This window comes from Typopeltis vanoorti, chromosome 11 (assembly GCF_054136105.1).
Source record: "Typopeltis vanoorti isolate ZY-2024b chromosome 11, IOZ_Tvanoo_1.0, whole genome shotgun sequence".
Lineage (NCBI taxonomy): Eukaryota > Metazoa > Arthropoda > Arachnida > Uropygi > Thelyphonidae > Typopeltis > Typopeltis vanoorti.
The window spans coordinates 118,270,828-118,291,162 of NC_143559.1; the positions used below are offsets into that span (position 1 = coordinate 118,270,828).

Genomic DNA, 20,335 nt, shown 5'->3' on the forward strand with positions numbered 1-20,335 from the left:
TTTTAGGACTCCAGTAATATGTGATAGCTTTTTTTTTTTATCAGATAGAGGGCGCCAAAAATCAGAACTCTAGTCTTTGTGTTGCTGCTACAATTTTGTTTAATTACACCACGTTATAGTCTCACGTATTGTGACAAACTGTGTTTTTGTGTTCTGAAGATGCTGGTTATATCACCAGCAAAATATCAGCAATAAGTTAATAAATTAATTATTTACTTGGTTTCTGTGTTCTAATATATACCGTTAAAAAATAAACATATTAATATTCAAGAAACACTGATATGTTTTAAGGGGAAAACAGTAAGAAAGGCTATTTTAAAATTTCAAAAACAGATAAACAAGAGAAAGACACAAATTGGGTTTAGAGTGTGAATATAGACTGTGTGAGGTACCTTTTACAGACAATGACCAGTAGCTGCTGCTGCTACTCGTGCTTTTAGAGGCCACACAGAAAACAGACCTGTGGTATCAGGCTTTCATTAAATCAGTGCAATCCCTTATGAGTACTACAAAAATCATATCTGCTTTATCTTATGAAGTTTATTTACATACAAACAGTCACCCATTCTTTTCTTTGTTTTTGCATTTACTTGAAAAATAGAATGAAAATTAAAGGACAGTATTTAATCCTGTAGAAACCGAAATCAGATAATTTCTAGTTTTAAATGCTTAAAATGACTTTTCAGATTTTATGTTATATCATGAAAACAAAACATCATGGACAATGATACTCATCATGCATTTTTTTTTTTTATTATTTACAGAGTATATAAAAATTTTACTTTACATATTTACAAAAATTTATTAAATATTTACAAACCACAATGCTTTTGCAATTAGCTAATGTTAATTTAAAGTTTTTATCAAATACTAACACCACATAAAAATACATTTCTATAAATAAATATAAAAACGTGTTCAGAATGTTTAATTACAATCATTTAAAAATTAAAACATAAATTTATGAATTCTGAGCAATTATCCTTGGAATTTGTCAATTTAGTGGTTTAATTTTAACTGCTTGTAATTAAACATTGAAAGAATTTTTAAATTTATTTTTAGAAATGTTTTATGTGCTCATATTTAATGAAAGCTTTAAATTACAAATTCTAAGGAATCAGTTAATTACAAAAACAAAGTGTTTCTGTAAAAAAAAATAAATAAATAAAATAAAAATAAATACAATCATCCTTTTGGTTTCTCATATACTTTTTTAGCATTTACGCTGTAAAAGGTTCCCTTTCTTGGACCACTAATGAATAGACCAGTTAACTGGTTACCATATACACATCCTGTATCTAACCCTGTTGCAAATGGGTACTGCTGAAGCATTCTTTTCGCATCATGACCAAAAAAAACGAGTTGGGGTCCTGGCCACACAGATGCCCATGGCATGCCAACTTTGCCAGCTTTTGTTGCACGGATACCACCATTCCAAAAGTAATCTTCATTCATCACAAGATTTCTCATAGTTACCAAGTGCAGTGGATTCATGCAATTCAGATTTTTCCCAGGAATTAACCCAGCATGCACTATAATTGCATTAAGACATGGTATGTGAATTGTGTAGGGCAGATTTTGCAAGTATACAATATCCTCTTGAGGTAGTTCTTTTATCCATTCATTTCTTTTTTCAACTTTGTATGAAGGATTGCCCATTTCCTTGTATTCCTTTAATATTACCTCATCATGGTTGCCACGGACTGAGAGTGCAGATGGCATGGTTCGAACAGCTTCAACAACCTCATGACTTTTAGGTCCTTTGTTAACCAAATCACCCACAAACAATTTTAACACATCATCCCGCTGAGCATTTGCCTTTTCCAACAGCATCACCATCTCATCATAGCACCCATGAATATCCCCAATTACAAAAGTTTCTTGGTGCTTCTTGACAAAATCTTCCTCCAATTCCATGTGCATAACTGATGGGAAGGGAAGTCCAAATGAATGTACAAAATTAGGAGGAGGAGGTTCTCTTAAAAGTGACATTAAATATGATGCTAAGGCAGCCATCCTTTCTTGAAGGTGTGTTCTCCAAAACATGTAATTCTTCACCAGTCAGTTCTTAGTTATTCTTTCTTCAGTTTTCAATTAGTCTAAAAATAAATAAAATAGAAAAATCTTCAATTCTTTTACTGGGATGCTTTGTATGTGTAATCTGAAAGTGACATTAATCAACAGATAAGAAAAGATAGTATTTGTTCTTAGTTGATTAATAAAAGATGTATTCATTCCTTACTCTTTATAAGTATACTAGAAGTCAATGTATGTCATGTTGCATAGCATAACTTAGTGGTTTTCAAATTTTTCAAAGTGGAGTGGAAACTAATTGGATTTTAAGGAGTCTGTGCATGTAGTTTCATTAACTAATCAGACCAGTTTGTTAATAACTGCAAACGGTTATCCACCAAGCAGAGCAAGGAGACACAAGATCTGTAATGTTTTGAAAAGATTTACAGCATGGGTGCTTAAAAGGACTATGCATGTATGACGAGAACAGGAGTGGGTTAATGTTAAGGGACGGTTACTAAATGAAAAGGAAAAGTAAAGTATTATTAATGGAGGATTTTAATATTGCAGTTAAAAACAACTGATAATACAATGAAAGGAATTTTGGAGTAGCTATGTTTCATTGCTTCAGGTAACTGAAGCAATGAAAACAAGAGAGGGATAGGACTTTTCATAACAGAAGAATTAGCTCTTTTATGCTAATTCCTAAGGCACAACTTCTATCCTTCCACCTCTCACATCCAGATATGATTAAAATATGATTGGCTGTGATTACCTATAGACTCTAATGTGACAGAAATCACAAAACCTTAGTAGGGGAAATAAGACTAACAGGGTAAACTAGTAATTAGAAAGTATTAACAAATTACAATATCACAAATGGTTCACCTACTAGAATAGTGGATAATTCTCATCATTCTCCCAACACCTTTAAACTAGCTCCCAACATAGAGATATCATTCTCTCCTCTTGGCAACTCAAATTGAACTTTGTCCACATTTTGTTTTCTACAGCACCCACCTGGCCAGTATTAGCCTCATTCCTTTAGTCTTTTTCATGGTCTAAGTGTGGTTTTAAATTTCTCAATCTCAATGCTTGCTTCAACACTAACCAACATAATCCCCAAAAGAATGAAGATCTTCATTCCATACTCCACACACACACACAAAAAAAAGACCACTGACCAAGCCTTTCTCCACCTAATGTACAAAAAGCAGTTGCAGTTCAAGAAAAATATTCAGCATAACTTAAAATGGATCAAGTCAAAAATCCCAACCTTGCACTCAGCCATATGCAATAGCTCACTATAAAATTCAACAAATCTAAATCGCACTGTTAAAAGACAGTAGAACTATCTGGTGCCTCTCTAAGATTACTAGCCACAACTTCTATCCCTCCACTTCTCACATCAAGATATGATAAAAAAAAAATAATAAAATAAAAAAAACTAAAGATAAGGCTGATTTCTTGCATCGCATATCATATCTGACTCTTGTACAAAACAAAAGAAATTCGTCACCCACTATTTCCTGAACAACTCATCATGTGTCCTTTCTAATTTTGTCAGAAAGGCATAAAAAAAAAAACTCAGTCTAGTTACTGATAAGTAATCTGTTCCAGATAGTGTGCCTTCAGCTTATGCTGTAGTTTATTCCAAAAAACCCGATGGGCTGGAGTATAAAAGTAAACCATCAGTCATCCCACTGCCTTCACCTCAATCCTCTTGAATAAAGAAAGTTAAGGCTTCTTCACTCTGGAAGCCTACCAATTACTGGTTGCCAACATGAGTCTATCACTCTTGTTCCCAGAGCAGATCTTTTAGCCAACCTTACCTACTTAAAAACATGATAAAGTTTAGAGAAACATAAGTTTCTCTAAACTTTGTTTGATATTCCAAAGCATTTGATTGGATCTGGCACAGAAGATTCCTTACAAAAGCAATCTGTTTTCTGTCCTTGGTAACTTGACAACATCCAGATAGAATATCTTTATCAGATACTGCAAATGTTGTAAGCAGGAGAGTACCAGATTGTTGAGATACCAGAGTTCCAAGTGCCTGAAGAGAACCAGAATTGGTATAAATAATGCATCTTTAGTAGCATTTCATTTTTATGTAATTTAAAGCAAACTTTACTGCATACAACTCAGCAGTGTAGTTGTCACATTCTGATGATCTGATCAGGTATTATGCTGTCTGGGACCCCATGAGGAACTAATTTTGAATCATCTGTATAAACTGGCATAAAATCAGTGTTCTGTGCATTTGAAAGAGCTACTGGTAGAGAAGAAGGGAATGGGTGGAATGTTTAACTAATCAGTTAAATATTAGTTGTATCCATGTAGTATTGTCTATGATAGTAATGATTTTATTCACAAACTAAAGGGAAATGTGGCAATCTGACAGGTATTATACAAATGTTTCTGCCATGAACAACAATAATTAGCCATGTGGGACGATCTAGCAGATTTTATTTTGGTCACATATAATAAGGAGGGCAGCTAGTAACAAGTGCGGTTCATTAGCTTCAATGCACGAACTAAGAATAGAGGATGTTTGAAGCTATTAGTTGCAGTTCAAATAGCTTGATGGTGGATTGGATCCCACCCTTAAAACAAGCTGTCTCTTGCAGAAGCACAGACTTGAGACCTGAAATTGATGTAAGCAGAGCACACCCAGTTGTTCACTCCTGTGATATAAGCAGGGGAATGAATATCTGTATATACCCCAAAAGGATGAAAGCTAGAGTGCTGTAAAAATATTTATGTAGCTATAAGAAGTCTAAATATTTTTACATAAAGTTTACCAAGGTCAAGCCCAGTAAGAATTGTGACTTGTAAATAGATGTACGTTATATGTAAATAATCCCAATGGGAATTTGTATATTGCTCTATGCCAAATAAGGGAATATTCTAGAAGGTGGAGTATGAAGGCAATGCCTTGCCAATAGTAAAGTAGTATATTTTTAGATTTTTGTAAAGACGTCAAACTTTGTGCATGTTCTACATGGGAAGTTCAAGGTCAGTGCTAGGTGGACCGACAAAAGCTTCAAACGAATGTCTGCTGCCAGAACGAATAGGATTTAGGGAGTGTAGGAGAAAAACAAAGGAAAGGTCAGTCAAAGAAAAGGATCAAGGGTTTTCGCCGAAATGTTCAGGGTTCACATATCTCCGCACAAGGATTCGGAAGCGACCGAACAAAAGGCATGGGCGAAAAGATCGCATCATCGGTTCGAGAAATTTTCATAAGTGATCCAGAGGTCATGATCGGGAAGTCGCCAACGGTTGTTCCAGCAGATGTAAGCCATCGAGGACGCAACATCCGGAGAAATCATGCCCGTGATCTAAAAGAAAGATGACGAGGAGCCGATCCGCCAGGCAAAGCTGATAGCTGACGACGAATTGACGAGTCTTCGCCGGGACCTGTTGTCAGAGGGAAGAAATTGCTCCGTTAATCCAACGCGCATGCAAGCATTCCACAAACATTCCTCATTTTACGCCAGCAATAGGTCTACTGATGAATCCTAGAAACATCAGTAGACTTATTGCCGGCATAAAGAGGGATTCAAAAACCTGACACGGAACGGAAGTCCAGTTCGAAGCCAAGTACGCAGAGGGTAGCAACTATAAAGTGAGTTGACCCATTTGTTAAATTTCCTTGAGCTTTTAAGAGAACTCTTATTAGTAGACTGTAAGTAATGGCTGATCTAAATAGGCATATTTAACAGTTAAAGATTATACAGTAATTAAGTGTCAGGAATTTTTAGTTTGAAATAAGTCATAGTGTAACTGTTTGCTGAAACTTGCCTATAGAATATTCCCAGCATAGAAAGGAAAGAGCAATTGTGTGTAAAAAATATTGTTTATGTGTTCGATGAGTAAGAGTTAACATTTAAGTAATAAGTACCATTGCTCAGTATAAATGATTTATGTGATATTAAGAAAATTAGTTAAATATGTGATATGATTTGTGTGAGAAAATGCAGGAACTTAACTAGTCTATTTATGCGGATTTGAATTGTGATGTTTCTTTTTATTATTGAAAATGCAGTGTAAAACTTGTCTTAGGCGAATTGAAATTTTGTTGTTTAAATATTAATAGTGTTGCCTGATATTTTAATTCTTCGATGAACTGTTCTAAAAAAAAACAACCGAGCTTGTGAGCAGGGAAGATAGATAATCAATACGAGAATTAGATAAAGGGATAGCCACGACTGTATATAAGAGTAAGGAATGATATCTACCAAAAGTAGTAATATTTAATGCCATAAAAGGATTTCCAGAGGTGCAGTCACTAATTCAAATAAATATCTAGAGATCCTTGGTATAATAAAAATAGGAATAATGGAGGTAAAAAATAAGGAACAGGAGGATATAAGTTTAAAGTTAATAGAGTTGTATAAGGGAAAGAGACAAGTTAAAGAATTGGGAATTGACGATAAGATATATAAGATAAATAAGAGAGATATAATAAATATAGAAGAGAGATATAAAAAAATAAGATAAAGAAAAACCCTAAGATATTACAATGGCACAGTAATGACAGGATATTAAAGAAATAAGGATATCATAGATTTAATAAAAACACCTTTCGTTTACAGTGCAAAAGATGTTCATCTTTCTTTGGCACTTATAACGTCAAGTTTTTGTTTAGTCCTGAGAATGTTGCTCCTATTAGAAATGGATTATCATTTATCCTGCTCTTTTCTGAGTCAGGATTAACACTGCCTTTGCAGCAAAAATGCACATAAAACGTTTTCGGGGGGGGGGGGACAAAAAGCTGAATCCATTTATAAATACCCAGTACTTGTAAATGATAGTCAATGGCTTGGTGAAACTCTATAACCCTCATATTGCAAGAATAAAAAAATATGGTAAAGTCATCCACATAGAAGATTTTACTTACAGTTGAAGGAAATTATTTTATTACTAAGTTAATATGGACAACAAACAGGTGACAACACAGAACTTTGTAGAGCTCCCTGTTCTTGGAGAGATGGTTGGAAGAGGATTCATCCTGCTTAAGACTTGGAAGATTTAGTTAGATATAAAGTGTTAAAAAAAATATATATATATTTATATATCAGTAGTATAGATATATATATAGTACTGATAAATTCCTATTTAATCCGCCCGGTCTCCATAATGAAGAGACCAATAGTGTAAAAGGTAATATTTCTATTCAATACATAAGCTCTGACTCACCCAAATTAGCCAAGATTCTTAGAAAATACAACATAAGAACTTTATTTACTCCTCTTCCTAAAATCCACTCCCTAGTGAGCCATCCGAAACCTAGACATCATAATCTTAAATATCCTGGTGTTTACCAGATCAGGTGCAACTGTGACATACCTTACTTAGGCCAAACAGAGAAGTCAATCGAGTTACGCACTGAGGAGCACAAGAGAGAGAGAGAGAGAGACGTCACTTACAAGAGAACGCAAGGCAGTGCTTTCTCTAGTCGTGTTCTATTCTTGGCCAATTCTAATGAAGAAAACCTTAGCCATACAGTCCTATGGGACAAGTCTAATAACATTTTCCGTTGCCATGATAAATTAGAAAGGAAGATAATAGAATCAAAGGAAATTATTCTCACCCTCCCTACATCTCAACAACAACAACCTGAGTTACAACCTTTCAGACTATCACTGGGCTGTGGTCAAATACTGGCATTCACAAGATGCTATATGCATGCATACGCCCAAAAATGAAGCCAACAAGGGAACAGTTTGGAATGCGCAGACTTCAACGTTGAAATGTATATACACTAATATTCTGTATTGTTTACAGTTATTTCCTCCATGTTTTTACTGGTTATTTCTTCTTTTTTAATGTGCACCTGACGAAGGCTGATACAAGCTGAAACTAGTTGTGCAGTACTAATAAACTTTGTTTCCATTTCTCTCGGTTCTATTCATTCAATCTTTTTATAAAAATGTATAACAACTGAGTAAATCAATCTTCATACATATATACAGAGAGAGAGAGAGAGAGATATTTCTATATCTCTCTCTCTGAGATATTTCTATATCTCTCTCTCTGAGATATTTCTATATGCCAAATCTCCAAGCTATGTCACACACACTTAGTATCAAACAAAACCATGCCAAGTACTTGCATTTTAGGAAAGCATCACTAAATAGATGCTTCCAATCAGATTAAATAATGAAGCGTAGAATGATGTTTGTGGAAGGCAGTCTGTGTCTTGGAAAAATGGTTGCTGCTCTCCACAAACCATAAAAAAATGAGAGTTAATTATTTTTTCAGGGGTGCTTAAGGGTCAAAGCTGTATAACTGAGAGGAGACCTCCACATAGCCTTTAAAGGAATGCGGGGAACCGACCAGGGCTTCTGACCTAATGTCCAATCCTCACCTTCTCATCGTGCACCCTGTTGGGTATCTACTTTGATACTGAACGAAAGAGGATGGGCTGCAATTTGGGATTTAGCAGACCAAATTGTATTCTTATTGGTTAAACCAAAATAAAAAATGATGGTACAACATGACAAAATTTCATGCCGGCTGGGGTGTCGCCCGGTTAAACAAGGCCCCCGTTGTTTTCGCCAGGGAACCAGGGTGAACAGCGAAAAGTCAGCTACTGGAACAAATCTGAAAACAAACCCCAACTCAATATCACCAGAGTTAAAGATCGGTACCATCAATGTAAGAAGCCTGAATGGCAAAGAAATGGAGCTAGCTGAGGAATTAGATAAGTACCAGATCGACATAATAGGGGTGAATGAAACAAAAAAGACAAAAACTGGTGAGATCTATCTGAGCAATAAATACAAAATGTTATATTCAGGCAATGACAATCAAGGAAAAGAAGGAGTAGCCATAATATTCAACACAAAATACGAGGCTAATCTTCTTGAATGGCAGTCAGTCTCAAGTAGAGTAATGTGGGCAAATATGAGAATGGGGAACTGGACAATGAGACTTATTTGTGCCTATGGTCCCACAGAAGGTTCTACTAAGATAGAAGTGGAGGAATTTTTTGAGGCTTTAGAAAAAGCAACTGACACAATGAAAAAGGAAAAGTTGGTCCTTGTTGGGGATCTAAATAACAGAGTAGGAAATGATTGTGAGACATACAAAAATATTTTGGGAAAATTTGGAGAAAAGAGCAAAGTGAATAATAATGGCAAATATTTGTTGGATTTCTGCTCAGGACATGGACTGGTTATTACTAACACCATGTTCCAACATAAAAATGTGCACAAATTCACATGGAGAGAAGAGGCTAGGAATAAGAAAAGTCTCATTGACTATGTTATTGTTGATAGTGATGTTTTCTCCCTGGTGCAGGACACCAAAGTGTACAGAGGATTTGAAATTGGAAGTGATCACTATTTAGTCTTGAGCAGGATAAAATTGAATTTCATATTGAAAAAAATAACATGTAAGAAAGTTTTAAAGTGAATAAAAGTTGAGCAGCTCTCAGATGTGAACTGTAGACTAAAATACAGAAAGATTATTGAAAAGAAAATGAAAGAGTTTGAGAACAGGAATCAAACCTTGGAGATTCAGTGGCAAACTCTGAAGAAAACATTGATTCTGCCAGAGAGGCAGGTGGTGAGGTTGTGTGCAAGGATAAAAAAATCAGAACTCCCTGGTGGACACAGGAAGTTAAAGAGGCAGTGAAGGAAAAGAAGAAAGCATATCAAAGTTCCTGGCAAATAAGTCAGCTTTTACTCTTACAGAATACAGAGACAAATGTAAGAAAGCTAAACAGTGTGTAAAACTAGCTAAACAAAATGTCATGGGAGGACTTTGGCAAGAATATAGAAAATAAATATCAAGAAGGTGGCAAAATATTCTGGAGGTTGTTGAAGAAGCTTAGGAATGGAGGAAAGAGTACTGTAAAAGGAATTAGAGATGATAAAGGTGACATGAAAACAGGAGAAAAAGATATCCTTGAAATATGGAGTAATTACTTTGAAAAACTGCTAAATGAAACAAGCAGTGATGACAGCACAGTGATAAAAAACACTGACCAGGCATGCAGTCAGGAATACATATCCATACTTGAAGTAGAAAAAGCCATCAAAGGCTTGAAATGTGGAAAGGCAGCAGGAGTAGACGATATTCGACCAGAAATGATGAAGTATGGTGGTATAAAAGTCTTACAGTGGCTGCACTGCATAGTTCAGAAAGCCTGGACAGAGGGACGAATTCCCAATGATTGGAGTAGAGCTCTCATAGTACCCATATATAAAAAGGGAAATAAAACTGACTGTGAGAATTACAGAGCTATTTCCCTACTGAGTGTTCCTGGCAAGATCTATGCAAGTATACTTGAGAAACAGTTCAGAAGAATTGTGGAAGAAAAGCTGCTTGTTGAAGAACAAGCTGGAATTCAGGCCAAATAGAGGCTGTCAGGATCAGATCTTCACTTTACGACGAATAGTCGAGAAAGCATGGGAATATAACAAAGATCTGTATTTAAGTTTTGTCGATCTGGAAAAGGCATATGACAAGGTGCCAAGAGAGAAGCTATTCAATACGCTACAGTTATATGGTGTCAATGGGGCATTATATCAAACAATACTTAGTCTTTATTTGAGTTGTAAGTCAGCAGTTAGAATTGAAGGAAGTACAGGAAGATGGTTTAATGTTAAATCTGGTGTGAGACAAGGATGTACATTATCCCCTCTGTTATTCATTATCTATATGGATCACATTATGAAGGAATGTGGTATTAAACCTGATATCAAAATTGGAGATGTTAATGTGAGCTCTTTGCTTTATGCGGATGATGTTATACTTCTAAATAAATCCGCTACAAGTCTGCAAGATTCTCTGACTAAATTGAATAGCTGTTGTAATAGATATGGTATGAAGGTCAGCAATAAAAAGACAAAGACAATGAAAATAGGCAGAATCATTGAAAATGTCAACTGTGTTGTGAATGGAGAACCTGTGGAACAAGTAAAACATTTCAGCTACTTAGGCACGATTTTTACTGAAGATTGTAAATTAAATATAGAAATAGACAACAGAACTACAAAGCTGGTATGGTGGGAAGTCAATTGAATAAATTCATATGGAATAAGAAAGAAATTAGTCGGAACACTAAATTAGCTGTATACAAGACAGTGTTCAAACCAGTTTTAACTTATGGGTCAGAAGTAAAACACTTGACCAAAAACTAGAGACCGCAGATATGAGAGTCCTGAGAAGGATTAGAGGCGTGAACAGATGGCATCAATGGCAATATCATATTAAAAATGAGGATATTAGGAAAGAACTTGACATTGTCAGCATCCAGGAATGCGTTAGCAGAGCTAATCTCAGGTGGTATGGTCACTTAAATAGAATGGGAGAGGAAAGATTAGCAAAACAAGTGTTCTCTGCCTGGTTGGCAGGAAAACGACACAGAGGAAGACCAAGATATAGGTGGATTGATTGGGTACAAAGTGCCTTAGATGATAGAAATATAAGATCTGATAATGTTGGAGTCTTGACAAGTAACAGACTGATTTGGAGGAAAATTGTAGATAGGAAGTTAGTAATGATGTAATTTTTTCATGTAGTACTGTCATATCCTGTACACCCCTTGAGGGTACATGGCAGGAATTTGATGATGATTTTTTCAACAATTATGAAGCAGCAGCTAATCAGAGCAGCTGGAGAGAAATGTGTTGTATTTTTTTATAGCTACTTAATTTTGAAAAGGCAATACGAAATAATTCTTAGCAATATTCTGGAAGTTCGTTTTCACAGAAAATTCTGTTGAATAAATAGAACAATTTATCCATGGCGAATGATGACAGATATATAACCATCTCATACTAGATGCTATCTGGTCCTGAGGCAGTTGGTTACTTGAATGACCTGTTGTAATCTTCCAGACTGTTTGTTCACTATGAACAGAATTAAATGTTTTCCTGCTTTGCTTTTTAGAGGTAGGAATTTGAGGATCTGAATAGAACAATTATGAAGCAGCAGCTAATCAGAGCAGCTGGAGAGAAATGTGTTGTATTTTTTTATAGCTACTTAATTTTGAAAAGGCAATACGAAATAATTCTTAGCAATATTCTGGAAGTTCGTTTTCACAGAAAATTCTGTTGAATAAATAGAACAATTTATCCATGGCGAATGATGACAGATGTATAACCATCTCATACTAGATGCTATCTGGTCCTGAGGCAGTTGGTTACTTGAATGACCTGTTGTAATCTTCCAGACTGTTTGTTCACTATGAACAGAATTAAATGTTTTCCTGCTTTGCTTTTTAGAGGTAGGAATTTGAGGATGTGAATAGATGTGCTCATGTTTTAGCCAAGCTCAAAAGTATCTGCCATTGCTTTTAGGTCAACAACTGTACACACATTGTGTTCCACTGATTGAAAGGGAGGTGGTAATCTGCCTTTTATTTTTCAGATTTTATCTCCAGATTCAAGATTAGATCCAGGAGATGGATCTTTAAAGCTATCAGATGTGTTGTTGTTGGATATTCTGCAGAAACTCTGTTCTGAGCTTTTGTTGCAGTGTATTCAGCATTCCACTATAGTTTAGGAAAAGTTGAAAACTGATTGGATGTTTTTGGTATTGCAGTTATGTTAACTCCTATTATACATTCTGTAACATAATTCATTGCTTTCTTGCAGAAAATATGCTGTCGTGGAATCAAATTCTGCTAGAGGAAAAGATGATCTGTTGGCATGCTCCATTTCCTGTCAAGATACCTAATATGGAGAGGAGATATAACCTTCCTTCTATGAAGCTTGATCCTCAGCAATCCAGCTATTCAAATAGTCAAGTCATCTTCCTAGGTGGCTTTAATGTCCACAACATCAACTGGCTGCCCTTCTCATATACCACTGATCAAGTTGGATGTGATGTGAAAGTTTTTGCTATGAGCAATGATCTAAAGCAATTCATACATCTACCTACCTGAATTCCAGATATCCTTTTCTATTCTTCCAATACTGCTGATTTTTTAACCAGTTTCTCCAGAAGGAGAGAAAGTGAACTGGTTTTTAAAAAACATCATAGAGGTCACTGCTTCACTTAGTAACTTATAATTTTGTATAAGTTTCTTCTCACACAGAACACTCCCTCTAGCCATTCCCAGCCTCACGTCCTTTGACACTACAAAGGTGTCAAGTGGAATGACCTCCAGAACTTATACTCTTCCTTCTTTCCATGGTCTGACTTGCTTCCACTCATCTGAACCAAACATCTGCTCTAAGTAAGTCATTGAAATTAATCTCACTGGTATGGAGACCTTCATCCGCTATTCCACCCAAAATTCTTGTTCACTCTACAAGCTCTAGTTCAATAGATGTACTAAAGTGGTTGAATAAAAAAACTCAGCTGATTGCAAGTGGCTTGTAATAAGAATCCCAGCTCCATACTCATCCTATGCTAAAGTACACAATAAATGTAATAAAAAAAATAAAAATTAAAAAATTAAAAAAATAAAAAAAAAGGCACCCACATGCTTCCCATTGTTTTTTTGACTAAGCTGCATCCGAAGAATACTTAACAACTTGGACACTAAAAAAAGGCTTCTCTTCCCATGGCATTTCTTTAACTGTATTCAACATTGTGACCCTGAGTCCTATTGTTCTTTAGCATCTCTACTACAATCTTCTTTAATCAGCTGGCACTTGAGCAACAATGAAAGCAAGTAGTATATCTCCAACTTATACAAAAAAATGTCGTTTATTATTTTAATGGTATAATAGAACACAGAAACTAAGTAAATAATTAATTTATTAACTTAATGCTGATATTTCGCTGGTGTTATAACCAGCATCTTCAGAGCACAAAAACACTGTTTGTCACAATACGCGAGACTAAAACAACATGGTGTACTTAAACAAAATTGTAGCAGCAACACAAAGACTAGAGTCCTGATTTTGGTGCCCTCTATCTGAAGAAAAAAAAAAAAAGCTATCATATATTACTAGAATCCTAGAAAAGTGCTAGTTTTTTCTTAATATGACTGTCTCCCAGATCTTCAGCAAGTTAATACAGCCATATTTGTTGAGATTTGGAGTGTGTTTTAGGGCTTCTGTCACCTCTAAGAACAATCTCTCTGATTTATACAGGTTTCTGTGTAGTACTTTTGTGTTTTTCCAGTTGATCCTGTGTGCAGGGGTATCCAGAGCATGGTCTGCTAGGCCCGACTTCCCATAATGATAATTCCGGACGTATCTTTTATGTTCGCTGATGCGGATGTTCATAGTTCTTCCTGTTTGACCGTAGTAGGCTTGATTGCATGAGCAGAGTACTTGGTAGACACCTGGATGTGATAAAGGAGGAATGCTGTCCTTGGGTGAGCGGATGAGAGTGGCTAATTTGCTACATGGTTTGAATGTAGTGCGTAGTTTATGTTTATTGAGAATTCTTGAGATCTTTTCAGATGTGCCTTTAATGTAAGGGATGGTGACTGTTTTGTTGTAGTTCTCTGTGGTGGATGGTGGAAGGGGTTTCTTAGGAGTGTTTAGTATTTTGTTTATTTTATGTGGATTGTAGCCATTGGCCAAGAAGGTGTGGCGTAAGTGAGTCAGTTCAGCAGTAAGAGCCTTGTCATTGGAACAGATTGCTCTCGCTCTATGGGTTAGCGTTTTTAATATGCCATATTGTTGAGAAGGATGATGGTGTGATTGTTTGTGTAAGTATCTACCTGTATGTGTGGGTTTTCTAAAAACTGAAAATGATAAGGAACCATCTGGGAGACGTGTGATGAGTGTATCCAGGAAGGGCAGACAGTTGTTGGCTTCCAGTTCCATAGTAAAGTGGATTTTTGGATGTTGGCTATTTAAATGTGCTAAGAATGTTTTCAATGTCTCAGGGCCATGTGGCCAAATAGCAAGCACATCGTCAACATAGCCTAGCCAAAGTGTTGGTTTGAGAGTGGCTGTATTGATTGCTTGTTTTTCCAGGTGTTCTAAGTAAAAGTTGGCTGGGGGAGAAAGGGGGGGGAGCCCATGGCTGTCCCATCAATTTGTTTGTATATTTTCCCTTTCCATGTGAAATATCAGGCATGTATTGTGAATTTGAATAGTTCAAATATATCATATATAAACTATTCATATAAATATATGAATAGTTCAAATATAGTTCAAATTCAGCACACCTAAAAAGCATCTTACAACACCTTACCCTAAAAAGCTCAGACTTAATAGTAAGCTTTGACATCACTTTACTATTCACAAATGTACCACTAATAGAAACCCTCAATCTACTGAAGTCACACTTCCCCCCTGATATATTTGAACTATTCAAATTCACAATACATGCAGGATATTTCACATGGAAAGGGAAAATATACAAACAAATTGATGGGACAGCCATGGGCTCCCCCCTTTCCTCCCCCTAGCCAACTTTTACATAGAACACCTGGAAAAAACAAGCAATCAATACAGCCACTCTCAAACCAACACTTTGGCTACGCTATGTTGACGATGTGCTTGCTATTTGGCCACATGGCCCCTGAGACATTGAAAACATTCTTAACACATTTAAATAGCCAACATTCAAAAATCCACTTTACTATGGAACTGGAAGCCAACAACTGTCTGCCCTTCCTGGATACACTCATCACACGTCTCCCAGATGGTTCCTTATCATTTTCAGTTTTTAGAAAACCCACACATACAGGTAGATACTTACACAAACAATCACACCATCATCCTTCTCAACAATATGGCATATTAAAAACGCTAACCCATAGAGCGAGAGCAATCTGTTCCAATGACAAGGCTCTTACTGCTGAACTGACTCACTTACGCCACACCTTCTTGGCCAATGGCTACAATCCACATAAAATAAACAAAATACTAAACACTCCTAAGAAACCCCTTCCACCATCCACCACAGAGAACTACAACAAAACAGTCACCATCCCTTACATTAAAGGCACATCTGAAAAGATCTCAAGAATTCTCAATAAACATAAACTACGCACTACATTCAAACCATGTAGCAAATTAGCCACTCTCATCCGCTCACCCAAGGACAGCATTCCTCCTTTATCACATCCAGGAGTCTACCAAATACCCTGCTCATGCAATCAAGCCTACTACGGTCAAACAGGAAGAACTGTGAACATCCGCATCAGCGAACATAAAAGATACGTCCGGAATTATCATTATGGCAAGTCGGGCCTAGCAGACCATGCTCTGGATACCCCTGCACACAGGATCAACTAGAAAAACACAAAAGTACTACACAGAAACCCGTATAAATCAGAGAGATTGTTCTTAGAGGCGACAGAAGCCCTAAAACACACTCCAAATCTCAACAAATATGGCTGTATTAACTTGCCGAAGATCTGGGAGACAGTCATATTAAGAAAAAACTAGCACTTTTCTAGGACTCTAGTAATATATGATAGCTTTTTTTTTCTTTTTTTTTTTTTTCAGATAGAGGGCGCCAAAATCAGGACTTTGTGTTGCTGCTACAATTTTGTTTAAGTACACCATGTTGTTTTAGTCTCGCGTATTGTGACAGTGTTTTTGTGCTCTGAAGATGCTGGTTATAACACCAGCGAAATATCAGCATTAAGTTAATAAATTAATTATTTACTTGGTTTCTGTGTTCTATTATACCGTTAAAATAATAAACAACATGTTCGACGAACACATAAGTCTGTCCACACGTTTATACAAAAAAAGGGATATAAAAGTCTATGATCCAACGACTAACTAATTGCCATCACCTCAATCCTTTCCAAAATAATAGAGAAAGTGATCAACTGTCAATTAGAGTCTTGCCAGGTAATCAATGAGCAACAGTATGGATTCTGCCAATCTAGATCCACAAATGATATACATACTCTTCTGCTCAAGATGCTAGTTTCAAATCCCTAATCTATTTATCCTTAAAACAGTGTTCATGTGTTTGGGGTGTGGCTCATAAATGATCCCTCTTTCAGACATTCAGTTCAATGTCTTTGTAGTTTTACTAAATAGGGATATCGAGCAGCTGATGCTCTTATTTTAACAAGTCAAAACAAAACCCAGAGAAATGATGGCTGCCAGTTCCCTGGAGCAGTGACCATGGAAGTACCTGTAAAAGAAAGAGAAAGAGCCAAAAGTTTGTGAAATAGTTGTTGAAGTGAGCCTGTGAGAGAGGGGTTGTCCATGAGCCAAACTATCCTCCTCTGGACAGTGCACCAAGTATTTTATTTTCCATCTACCTCAACTGGAAAGGCCTTCCTCATGAGGTGTTTCCCAACTACTACCACCTACAATCTTCAAGAAAATGTCAGTAGATTTCTTCTTTCTCAATCCTCAACTGTATTCCACACACAGCACTGATGTACTATAGGTTTTTTTCTTATCTCTTGTGTGCCAGCCTGGTTGGCCGAAGGGTTAACATATCCGCTGTCCAGTCAAGAGACTACAGGTTCGAATCCTGTCAGGGGCATGGATGTTTGTGATTGTCCTACTAACCATTTACCATATGTACTGCTGTAACCTGTGTCCTGGTGCAGTATGACCTTTGATGTCTTTGCACCATAAATATCGAAAATAACTATCTCTTGTGCATGGGATAATTAAGAACGAGTGATATCACAGAGAAATGTCCTATATAAATTACCAGTTTCCTCAGAAGTTATTAGGAAGGGTGAGAAGAGTGGTCAGTGACAGAGAACGTTCAAGTTGTTAAACTGGAAAAACGTGAGTTGTCATACTTCTTAAAATAAAAGATGGAAGACTAATTTTAAAATTTTTGCCAAAGTGTCAAAAGCATCTTAAGTACAGAAATAGAACAGCAAAATATACAAATAACAGAAAGATTTTATAAAGTGACAACTCAGCTACAGTAAGGTAACAAAAGTCACCAAATTCCTAATTATATACATATATAATTATCGACATCAGCGAGACCTGGAACATTTACTGGTAGGCAAACAATATAGTTATGGATTCATATTTATGAATTTAGGGACACAAAACACACATGTTGAAAAGATTATTTTACTGATTAATAATAAAATAATAACTCGACGTTTCGCCCCTGTATTGAGGTCATCATCAGAAGGATACATATGTATAAGAACCAAGCTACATGCTGTTACACTCTATACAGACTTGAACAGTTTATTGTAGTTTTTTTGTTGTTTTTTTATCACTAGAGGGTAGGCTAAGAAATAAGATTAGTTAACAACATAGATGTAATTTACCTGTATAGAGTGTGCAACAGTATGTAGCTTGGTTCTTATACACATGTATCCTTCTGATGATGACCTCAATACAGGGGTCAAAATGTCAAGTTATTATTTTATTATTAATCAGTAAAATAATCTTTTCAACGTGTGTGTTTTGTGTCCCTAAATTCATAAATATGAATGCTGATCACCGTATAACCTTAAAAGAAAGAATATGGTTATGGAGATGGAATGTAAGAGGTATTGTTTCATGTCAGAGAGAGAGAAAAAGACAGGAGGAGTTTTGTTGATAATAATCAAAGAAGTTCACAAACAAAAATAAAAGTTAAAGAGGATTTCAAGTGTGAGAGATGAGATGGCTCATTTGAGGTTATCTGGTGTAAAATAGAGGCCAAGAGGGCAAAATATACTGTTGGTTGTGCTACAAACAAGAGTGTCCACAGAAAGATGTGGATGTAATGCATCAGCAGATTAGCACAATGAGTTCAGGCCACGAAATTATTACTGAAAACTTCACTATGGGAACAGAGACTGAAAGGAGGAAAGGGAACAAGGCAAAATGAAAATGGAATTTATATCATTACTAAAGGATAATTACTTGAAAGAGCATGTTATGGAGAGACCAGGTATTTTGAAGCGCTGGAGCTGGTAGAAGCAACAGAAGATGTATCCATAACCGCAGTAGACACTGCCACTGATTAGGGAAAGTGATCACATCTTGTTCTAAGAGGTTGCTAAACATGTGGAATTCTTAGTCAAGAAAGGGTTAATAGACTAAAAAGTTGGTGATTGTAACAAACTTAGGTGATAGCTTGGAGCAGTGGCATGGTGAGGTTTCAGTAATGCCAATAATATTAGGCCAAAACATGCTCATTAAGGCAATGAACTCTTATCGCTTTATTCCTCATGCTCCTGACATTTGTGTGTAAACATAACAAGTAACTGCCTGGCTTTTTTATATACTTACATCCACAGTCTGCTTGCCCCAGTTGGGTAACTTTCTCTTTTCTATTCAGACATGTGATTTCTCCTCGAAACAACATGAATGATAATCAACATCTAAGCATCCATATCAGGAGAATGGATGAATCTAGGAAATAGTTTTATTGATTCATTCACAAATAAATAATACTAATGAAGAAATAAATATTCGGTCCTGTAGTTTAAAAGTACTAGTCTGCAAAATCAGCATCCGCGTGTGTGTGTACACACACAGAGAGACAATATATATATATATATATATATATAATTATTATTACTTTTCTGATGATGATATACGTATATCTGTAGTGGCTGATGACAATAATTTTGATAACAAAAGTAAGCAATCAATACTTTCTAAATGGTTGAAATTTAGAAAACAACAGATACCGTTAACGTTTTCAACGACCAGCGACATCTGTTCGACTTAGGCATGATCAAAACCTGTAATTACAGAATTTAATATTAAAATACAATTAGGTATATGGACGATAGTCCACTAGCCCATACTAGCGATGTAACAACCTCACGTGACTTAGTAGGCAGTACGATTCCGACGGCCCCGGAGGTGGCAGCTTTAATGCGATCGGCACGCCACTAAACGGAAGATTAGGAACCATTATACGAAATAACAGAAAACAACAGAAACCGTTAACGTTCTCAACGACCAGCGACATCTGTTCGACTTGGCGTGATCAAAAACTATAATTACAGAATTTAATATTAAAATTATGCGATAATTTTTTTTTTATTTTAGTGGGGGCTATCTATAAATGGTCAGGTTAGCACTCGAGGGCCTGGCGGCCCCTGAGCTAACATGGCCTCGAGTGCTAACCTAACCCCAAAACACGGGAAAAAGAAAAAAAACTCACAAAACGAGAAAAAAAACCAATACCAGAAACGCGAACAAGAACCAATACCAGAAACGCGAACAAGAACCAAACACTAGTACCTTTCAGATTTGATGCATTAGGATCATTTGAAAGAAGTTCTATAGTGTCATGGTCTTCTGTCTTTTTTTTTTTTTTATTAATTTTTTGGTTGTGAGACTGTTGTCAATTTTAGTGGACCGACATCAATATTATTATTATTATTATTATTATTATTCCTGATACCTCCAAGGAGTCCGAAGACTCATCGCGGGAGGACATCTTCAACTGTCTCTACACCTTACCTCTACTACAAATCAACGCCATCTACCGCCCACCT

At 36.1% G+C, this 20,335-nt stretch overlaps 1 protein-coding gene across 1 annotated transcript; it reads right to left on the reverse strand.

Moving 5' to 3' along the window:
- Positions 1 to 978: 978 nt before the first annotated feature.
- On the reverse strand, positions 979 to 19,683 carry LOC150101989 (uncharacterized). Its single transcript, XM_090400708.1, has 2 exons — positions 19,517 to 19,683; positions 979 to 2,099 (listed from the first exon to the last, which is right to left on the reverse strand). Exon 2 carries the CDS (start codon positions 2,044 to 2,046, stop codon positions 1,186 to 1,188), a length of 861 nt encoding a protein of 286 aa, XP_090256834.1. The 5' UTR covers positions 2,047 to 2,099; positions 19,517 to 19,683; the 3' UTR covers positions 979 to 1,185.
- Between the last annotated feature and the right edge of the window lie 652 nt (positions 19,684 to 20,335).

What these genes read in the sequence shown, in the direction of transcription:
- LOC150101989 (XM_090400708.1), bottom strand. Translation starts at nt 2,046, where the DNA reads ATGTTTTGGAGAACACACCTTCAAGAAAGGATGGCTGCCTTAGCATCA.